Raw genomic sequence first — 10,000 nt, forward strand, 5'->3', positions numbered from 1 at the left:
CAAATCTTGGCATGATACTGCATATGAAATGGAAGATGGAATTTGAAATAATATTTCATTGCAAAAAATTAATACAAAACCCTGTAAAAAAGAAAAAAGGGAAAGATATCAAAATGCACAGATATAGACCTTAATGGAAACTCCATATTTAAAAAAAAAAAATTAAAAAAAGCGAAATGGACAACGTGTCAAGAGCGAAGGTCACCGACTGTAGTAATTACACTGTGTCAACAGAAGCCAGTAGTTCTCTTTGCAAGGGCGAAAGAACTGCATGGAGCAAAATCAACTTTAAACCGCTTAATATTTCACGAGTTTTCGGAATCTGCAGTGCACGTTCCGCCCATTAACCTGAATCCAGAGGGACTGGTATATATCTATCTATCTCGGCCTCCCACCTGGAACTAATTACCAGAGGTGACGCTCGGAACGAACTCTTTTATTTTCCACCTTCTCTGGTTAGGCCAAGCTCTCCTTCTATGGTGCACCGAGGTCTTCATTGGCTGCCAGGCTGCTTGAGGAACAAATATCCCCATCGAAGTAGTTTGTAATTGAAAGTTTTACGTCATCTTATCGCCATTTACTTCCTCTTAATTTACCAACTAATTATTTATCAATTTATTCGTTTTTTATTTATTTTTACAGAGATCTCTTCTTTCTGTATTTCCCATTACCTCTCCTTACTTCCTCGTAAAGCACACCATATTCCTTGGAAGCCTTAATAATAATAATAATAATAATAATAATATAATAATAATAATAATAATAATAATAATAATGAACCGAATAAAAACTTCTTTCAGTTTTCTTCTGCAGATGGAAAAAACCACAAGATTTCTGAGTAACTTGTTTACTTGTAAGTATTTACAACGTATTTTATTTAAAACTCGAGTACTTTCAGGCCCTAACTGTGGCCCTTTCTCATGAGACGTGAAGGTGGGCAGACTGGGTCAAGGTCCAGGTAGGAAAGAAAGTAGTACTTCCGTGAGTATGCCTCACAAACATCGTCGGCTAAATCGTTTATTGGTTGAGACTTTTATCTTTTATCACCACTGATTTCCCAGAAGGAAAGTACTATATACTTAGGTTGGCGCACCTCAGTTGTGGACGGCGGGCATTACTAAGGGGTGCTTGCAAATACCCTTCGGTTCTTAGCTGTACCCACTACCCATTTCTTAGCATTTTACTTTATCGCCATTCCTGCTCACTTCCTATCGTCAATCTCGCTGGCTAACCTCTTTTATCTTTTTCTTAACGCAACTGTGAGGTTTTCACATAGTGCCAAGCTTAAGAGCCTTGTAATTCGTCGCATTTAATTTCTGAATCTGTTTATCTGGCTGTCCAACCACTCCGTTTCCATTGTCACCAGCGCTTAATGGCCGAAAGTGCCCTATTGCTTGGCACGACAGAGTAAATTTCATAGAAATAGAATCAATCGTCGCTTCCTTTGCATCATCCCGAATATGAACAAAATATCAAGTTTTGCATCTGGTTTAATGTCTAGACTCATAGATCTCCTACCTGACGTTGCCTTGTTAGCTACGTAGTAATTCATCAAAGTAAGACTGGTCATCACTATTGTGGCTGCTAGCCTACAGGTGCTAGTTACTGAAGCGATTAAAAAGAAAGAAAAAAAAAACTAAGCGTTTGTCGGCTATAAAAGTCTTGAATTCTCTGGGTACACGTTCGCCCGTCGCAAGTTTATGCTGAAGCAGTTCAAAAGTGCTACTAGCTAATCATCATGAGTACTAACGATGCCGAATTTTCAATATATCAAAACAGGTTTTCCCAAAATTATAAATCGGTCTTTGTGGATGTGACTTAGGCCAGCAGTATTTCAATGATAATTCTGCTTTGTTTGTTTTAACTATATATATAATTATTATAACTTATATATATATTATATATATATAATATATATATATATCTATATATATTAGGGCGACCTAATCTCCTCATAGGTGTCTCCCTTCTATTTCAGAACAAAACGTCAATCGCTGACTTTCGGAGCAATATCAACGAAATCTTCAAAAGCACGATGTTCCAAGCAATTAACCTAGACGACTTCCTCATTAAGACAGACACGGGAATAATTGACGTACCAGGGAACTTCTCTGCATTCTTCTGAAAACAATGGTATAGCGGGGCAGAGCTTCCACCACATTCACAGATCAGAATCCACACATTATCCTCTTTCTTCAGTATTGAAAAATGACAGATACTATAAAAAAATATTTACCACAGATTTTGGAAGAAGAATCACAAAGACTTGTCCAATTAAATCTGCACTCAGTTTCGTCAGCACAATACCTGAGAATGGCACCAGCATCCAGGTTTCTTGAGATTCGAGAATCCCGGATGCTGCCATTCTTGGGAATGGTGCTGACGAAAAAAAAAAAAAAAAAAAAAAAAAAAAGAATGCAAATTTGATCGCGTAACACTGTTTGTGACGCTCCTTCTAAAATCTGCCGCAAGAATTTCCGCAGTAATTGACATTTTTTTGTTACTGAGGAAAAGAAAAATGTGTGAGTTCCAATCTCTGGATGCTCAACCAAGCTATAATGTAGCTTTCTGGCGAATGAAGGAGAGAGAGAGAGAGAGAGAGAGAGAGAGAGAGAGAGAGGGAGCAGGTTATTCTGTAAAATGTTTATTGCAGGTTGTATCAAAAAAGTACCTGGAGTTCAGTTTTCTGTTCAGTTGAGAGAGAGAGAGAGAGAGAGAGAGAGAGAGAGAGAGAGAGCTGGAGTACGTTATTCTAAAAAATGTTTATTGCAGGTTGTCAAAAAAGTACCTGGTTCATTTTTCGTCAGTTAGAGAGAGAGAAGATTTAGAGAGAGAGAGAGAGAGAGACGGAGTACGTTTATTTCTAAAAAACTGTTCGGTGGTATAAAAAAAAAAAAAAAGTAGCTGGATTTCAGTTTTCTCTTCGGTTGAGAGAGAGAGAGAGAGAGAGAGAGAAGGCATAATCAGGTCATTACAATTTCAGCTAATTGGCTGATTGTATCCCATATAAGAAAAGGCAAGAAACTGCCGCCATGATGTTCGATCAAGACCTCCTCGAAGCCTCCGTAATCCGGCCATCATCACCAGTTTGGAAATCTCAAACAGACTGACCAGCGTTCGGGTCTGATATCTAACAACCGAACGAAAGCAAAGTTTAGGATCGTCGATCGAAGTGGCACAACAACAATAACAACAAAAACAACAACAGCAACATTACAGTCATCAGAAAATGTATTTTTTTTTTTTACGTTCTTGATTGTCACGACCAGAGCACCATGTACGATGCCGGATTACAGGACGAAACCGCAATTTCTCGTTGGCTGGTGGAAGCATATATTACGCTCTGGGCCTTGTTCCAATATTCTTGGCAATAAAAATGCTAAAATGTAATCGATGTATATGAATGTTGGAAGTGACAAGGGTTTGGTGCAAATGATGATTTTATCATTGTGGTTAAAATGACCCACGGTTGTGTCTTACGTATGTATGTATTTACATACACTCATATTCGTATATATATATATATATATATATAGATTATATATATATAATATATATATATATATGTAATTTAGATTTATCTATTTATCTTAATATATATATAAAATATATGTATAATATATATACATATATGTATAATGTATAATTATATATGTATATATATATATATATATATCTATATATATATATATATATATATATATATATAATACTATATTTGTCACTCTTGTTATCATCATAGCTTAAAAATAAACATGCTTTCCTACCATGCAAAAAATAAATAAATAAATTCCATCAACTTTGCGAAAAGACAATCTCGTCAGAAAAAAAGAAATTTTGTGGTAGAAAGAAGAGGTAAAAAATTAGAAGAAGAAGAAGAAGAAAAAGAAGAAGAAACAGAAGAAGAAGAAGATCAAAAGAAGAAAGAAGAAGAAGAAAGCAAAGAAGTGAAAGAAGAAGACGAAGAAAAAGCAGGAGAAACAGAAGACGAAGACAAAAGAAGAAGAAGAAGAAGAGGACCAAATGTACCCCCACCCACAAGTCAACAATCAGATAGTTCAAGCCCAATTCTCCCCCCCTGCACCCCAGCCCCCGCGACACGACAACCCTCCCCGCCTCGCCTTACCCAAACCCCGACAATCCTCCCCCACCCTACCCGCCTCGCCTCACCCAATCCCCGACACAATCATTTTCGAAAAATGATTTCATTTATCTGGATTTCCCAAACAATAAACACCAAAAATGGCTTTTGATTCGGTTCCCAGACGTATCCTGATCCACTTCTATACCGGAGTGATGAAAACTGACGGATTGATTCCCAGGTCGTCTAATTGTCAATTACCATATTAAATTGATAGTGGAAATTACGGTGGCAGTGACAGGTCGTAATTGCCCTCACGGAATCCCGTTTTGTAATTTGTTTCAGTGTATGTGTAGTATACATATAATATATAGTATATATATATATATATATATATATACATATGTAACATCTGTGTGTGTATGTATCGTATATACACACACACAACACACATATATATATATTATATATATATATATGTGTGTGTGTGTGTGTGTGTGTCTGTGTGATGTATCTGCATACACACACACACACACACACATATATATATATATATATATATATATATATATATATGTATATGTATGTGTGTGTGTATGTGTGTGTATGTATCTGCATACACACCACATATATAAATATATATATATATATATATTATGTGTGTGTGGGTGTGTGTATGTGTGTGTATGTATCTTGCATACACACTATATATATATATATATATATATATATAGATATATATATATATATATATATATATATGTTATATATATATATAATATATTATATATATATTTATATATATATGTATATATATATATATATATATATATATATATATATATAAATTACGTAATAAAGCATAAAATCTCAAACCAATGTTACAGACTTAGAAATTGATTAAAAAATAAATTAATTTTTTTTTACAATCTACAGCGTTATTGTCGAGGATAAAGGCTCTGATTATTATTATAACCTGAAGGATAATCTATAATTAATCAATGTTCTACATTCATTGGTACAAAAGTTTCCGATTAATTTCAGTAAGTTAACGGATTTAGCTTAATCAACTTGTGACCTTCAATGCTAAATAGTAGTTTAAAAAAAATGGTCGAATTTTGAATTGTGTTATTGTACTTTAGCTCAATATTAATTTTTGCGTTTCCTATCTTCACTGAATGGATGGGTTTAGGAGAAATGAGTTTTCTTTATTGCGAAATAGTTTTGACAAATATTCTGTTCTTACACCCATTAACATACTATTGCTGAAAATGTAGTTCAGGCAGGGTTAAACAAAAGTATATATATATATATATAGATATATATATATATAATATATATATATATAATATATATATATATATATACACCCCACACAGCACACACACACACACATATGATATATAGATATATAGATATATATATATCGAGCTACAAATGTCCTTTAATATCTAATTCGCTCTACCTCGGATTAATATATTTTCATATATGTTTAACCGAGGGGAATTTATTAAGCAATAATTATCGCTTAATAAATTCCCCCTCGGTTGAACATATATGAAATATATTAATTCCGAGGTAGAGCGAATTAGATATTAAAGGACATTTGTAGCTCGATATATGTATATGAATCACGGTAAGTGATAGACATATATATATATATATATATATATATATATATATATATACCATATATACATATATTTATATATGTACATTATGTGTGTGTTGGTGTGTTTCTACGTATTCCATTATCTTAAATATCTCAAAACGGGAAATTTCACATTCATCTTCGGCCAACGGTCTGAAATATGTAACTTTTTGACACCGTCGTCCAACAATGGTTCGTGACGAGAAAGACCACCATAACTTCCAGATAGGAAAGGGTCAGTTTTGCATATTGTAAGAGCGAACAGCCAAGATACGAATCCCAACTATATACTCGAGCGATGGAATATTGATAGCCTCTATAAATATACGATGAGAGAGAGAGAGAGAGAGAGAGAGAGAGAGAGAGAGAGAGAGAGAGAGATATTCGACAATACGAGGAAGGTGAAAATGAAGTGTACAAGGAATTATATCACATTTTTCTCTTTTGAGAAATAGCTCAATAAACAACTTGGATAAATGCATTTTGATTTATTCATTGGCCTCAGAGGTACAGCCACTTCGCATGGACAAATTGCAGCCCTCATTTTTCGTTGTTGCCTACCAGTCACTCTTCGATGACGTCACCCAGCAAGCATGAACTAAGTTTTACCACGCGTTCACTCCGGTGATTGAATTTCCCAATATCTTTGGAGAGTTTTCCGTAATAGTTCGTTCAACTCTCCAACCGTGACCGAGCAGCTAAGTCTTCTTTGATGCACCGCTAACACGCTACGTGAAGTACGTGTGTACGTACATAGCATTTGCGTTAATTCGAATAGCTTTCGAAAATTCGGTGCAGCAGCTGACCCGTGCGCGATAAGCTCTTAAGACACTGCCATTAACGAGAATGTAATTCAAAGTTGTTTTCAAAACAATTCGTCGTTTTTCCTTCGAATCTGTCAGGGGGAAAAAGCTCGCAAGGTAATAATCCACCGGAATCCGTACATCAATACAGATAGCTTTATTGTGTTTTGAAAGAGAGAGAGAGAGAGAGAGAGAGAGAGAGAGAGAGAGAGAGAGAGAGAGAGGTCTTGTCTCTCCCTTTTGGCTCGAGCAGTGTTAACACGACGAAAAAACACACCCACAATGATCTACTTAGTAAGGTCATGTAAATATCGATATTCAGTGCGTTACCGGATCACACTGTGTACCTTTTAGTACGATATGAAATTGCATTAAGAATGTATGAAACGCCATGTGCCACGATTTATATATATACTCGCGTTTCCATGGCGACAGCGTCAGCCCGCGCCGCTGCCAGACGCGCGACGCAAACAGCAACTTTGGAGAAAACTCCAACGAGAAGTTGTTTCTTAAGTCACGTGAATCGAATACGACGCGAAATGATACGTTTGTGTAATGAGGACATTTAAGTTACGCCCCACGGACGTCATGGGAGACGATTAAGAGAGAGTGAAAGGGACATGACCCCGCCAAAGCCTCGTACGGATAAACTAATAGTTGTCCCCAAACTATCGTAGTGTATGTAAGTGGTCGTCGGCGCGTTGCAAATGTGGCAGTAAAGAGATCGTTTGGCCGAAGTGTATCTGTTTTCCGAGTGATTTCTCCTCGTGTCGAAGGAGTTGTTTAGGTGATAGGCATGTGAAAGTGTTGTGAAATTAGTGAGATTGTGTGTTGAAGTTGCAGTAATCTTAAAATAATCTCGGTGTTTGGGTTATCCCCGAAGAAAGGAGTAAAGAAACTCAACAAGTGTTCAAAACTGGCGAACGAGGAGCGCTCAACGCACATTCAGAGACCATGACGTTCACGGCTTCTGGTCCCTATCTTGCCCTGGCCCTCGTTTTGGTTGTTCAAGGTAAGGTACAACAATGGAATTGTAGAAATAACAATTTAAAGCACTTTCAAGAACCGTGTGCCTTCTCCACACTTTATAAAAGATGAACTAGGTCTACAAAGGCTTAAACTTTTAGCAGCCTCCTGCAAAACATAGTAAAAGAATGAACTCTAATTGGGATAATTACACTTTAATGTATTAAAAAAATGTTAGATTATCAAGCAACAGTGGTTTACTTGAATAAGTTTAGTTTGAGAATAACAAGATCTAGACCTATATTAGTCAGGTCCTTCAGGTACTGGGGTCGTATAGGCCTAGACCTACTCAAAGCTACTCTTAGCCACTTGATGTGGGTGTCCTGCAGATTATAAACAAAAGCAAATTTATGATAGGCAGGGATATACAATGCTATTCCTCGTATCCCATGATTGTAGGCCTACTAAAATCGATCTCTCATATCATACCTTTAACCAATTTAAGTTTAATAATAATAATAATAATAATAAATTTGAAATGTTTCAGCACCTTGAAATGGAGCGCTAGAATTATGAAAAAACAACAGCTACACTCTCAATAGTTCATTCCAATGTCGAATAACAGCTTACTATAAGAAATTTGCTTCAGTCAAGAATTGACTCTTATAAGAACTATCAACCTAAATCAGATCATTGGTATCAGGCGCGTTGCTAGTACCAAGTTAAATTATAGAATCAAATTAAAAGTAAATTTGGTTTTTTCTTACTAGAAATTATGTGAATATCACAGACAACCTAACGCTCATAGTATAATTTGGTCCAGAGGTCCAAATCAGGCCTCTTACTCCCGTTTGAACCTAACCACGAAAGGCTGTTATCGGGCTGGCTTGACCTACCTAAACCGCCCTTGCAATCCCGGTTTGAAGGAAGGGAGATTAGACCGACTTGTTAATGTTTGATTATACGAAGCAAATGGCTTTGGAGGAGTTCCTTTGGCCGATAAGAAGCTTTATTTATTATTCAGAAGCTTTAATCTATTATCTGCTTGGCGTTGGGTGTGATACAGCTGATCTTTCAAAAGGTTTTTGTATATCAACCGGTTCTTATGGGGATTTTGATAGTAACTTAAGCATTTTGCTTTTGAGGTTATAAACACTAAACACTTTCTCCCACACACACACACACACACACACACACTATATATATATATATATATATATATATATATATATATATATATATAAAATAACACGTGCATATTGTTATGTATGTATGTGCGTTGGTGTTTGTTTGTAAACCCTCACTTCAATCTCACTCAGCACTAGTCATCAGTCTGTAGTAATTGATCTGGAGTATCGACCATCCGTCGTTCATAAGATTTTCATTTATTCCTCAGGCTTGAGAATTCAGCATTTCTATCAAACTTCGTTTGAATTAGTAATGGAGACGAAGTTTATTGCATGTCGATGGGAAGAAACATACTTGTATCGACAGCTCTGTGGTTATGAGTCTTTATGCACTACTTTTATGTTCATACTTGATTTTTAATGTGTTATTTACCGTAGTTTTACGTGGCCTTATGTCAGTTTTAAGCAAGCTCAATAATAGCCATTGTAAATTTTAAATATGAGGACACTTAAATCAATATTATTGATATCGGTACTAATATGAAAAAAAAATATATCTACCATGAAATTTAGAGCACGGGCTGCGACAGTCGTATCCATCACCAGTAATGACGATTATCGTTATTCAGGATTAAGATATATGTGATCGATTGTTTGAACTGTAGAATAGCTCTTTATTATACAAATAAATACTATATAAAACACTGATTGTTTGTCGTCACAACACTTCATGTTCCTCCAGATGCTCTGCGAACATTGTGGACTCGGAAGTAGACCGATTTAATCAGTCCTTCGTGTCAATAGTTCACAAGAATGGACTTCTCTCTCTCTTCTCTCTCTCTCTCTCTCTCTCTCTCTCCGTCGTGTCTCCAGATGGCCAAATTCTCTCTCTCTCTCTCTCTCTATCAATGGCTAGGCCTATTTTATTCGTCTCGATGTTGGCAATATAAGAGAGAAACAGCCAGAGGATCGACGTACCAAAGCACAAACGATCCAGACTTCAGCAAGATGACGTGACTTGTAACTCGGATGGATTGAGTAATTGGAATCCCCCAAGTTAAGAAAGAACAGGGGAGTCGGGGGATGGGTGTTGCCAGGCTGTTGGGTGGGGGATGGGGGAGGGCGAGGATTACCTCTTAGGATGACCATGGGGTAAGGGGGAGGCGTGTTCTAAATTTATGCGTCTGAAGCAGCGAATTATAATTTTTTATTGAATATTTTTTGGGGGGTTCTGCTGTGTATCTGTGTTGTTTTAATTTATTTTGTAAGATGAGATGGTGCGTCCCCAAAGCTACTTAACAGTTCAAAGCTTGTTAGAGGACTAATTAATTCTCATGATAATCATAATGTAACGGGACGCTTGTATTTGCAC

The 10,000-nt window shown here is 36.2% G+C and overlaps 1 protein-coding gene across 1 annotated transcript in view; it reads left to right on the forward strand.

The window, feature by feature from the left end:
- Nucleotides 1-7,037: 7,037 nt before the first annotated feature.
- LOC135221048 (uncharacterized) overlaps nt 7,038-10,000 on the forward strand; it is a 418,813-nt gene continuing 415,850 nt past the window's right edge. Inside the window, exon 1 of the mRNA XM_064258783.1 lies at nt 7,038-7,547. Within this exon, the coding sequence (XP_064114853.1) occupies nt 7,490-7,547 (58 nt within the window). The 5' untranslated portion in view covers nt 7,038-7,489. The remainder of the gene's footprint in view (nt 7,548-10,000) is intronic.

The sequence above is a fragment of the Macrobrachium nipponense genome, chromosome 2 (assembly GCF_015104395.2).
Source record: "Macrobrachium nipponense isolate FS-2020 chromosome 2, ASM1510439v2, whole genome shotgun sequence".
In the NCBI taxonomy this organism is placed as follows: Eukaryota; Metazoa; Arthropoda; class Malacostraca; order Decapoda; family Palaemonidae; genus Macrobrachium; species Macrobrachium nipponense.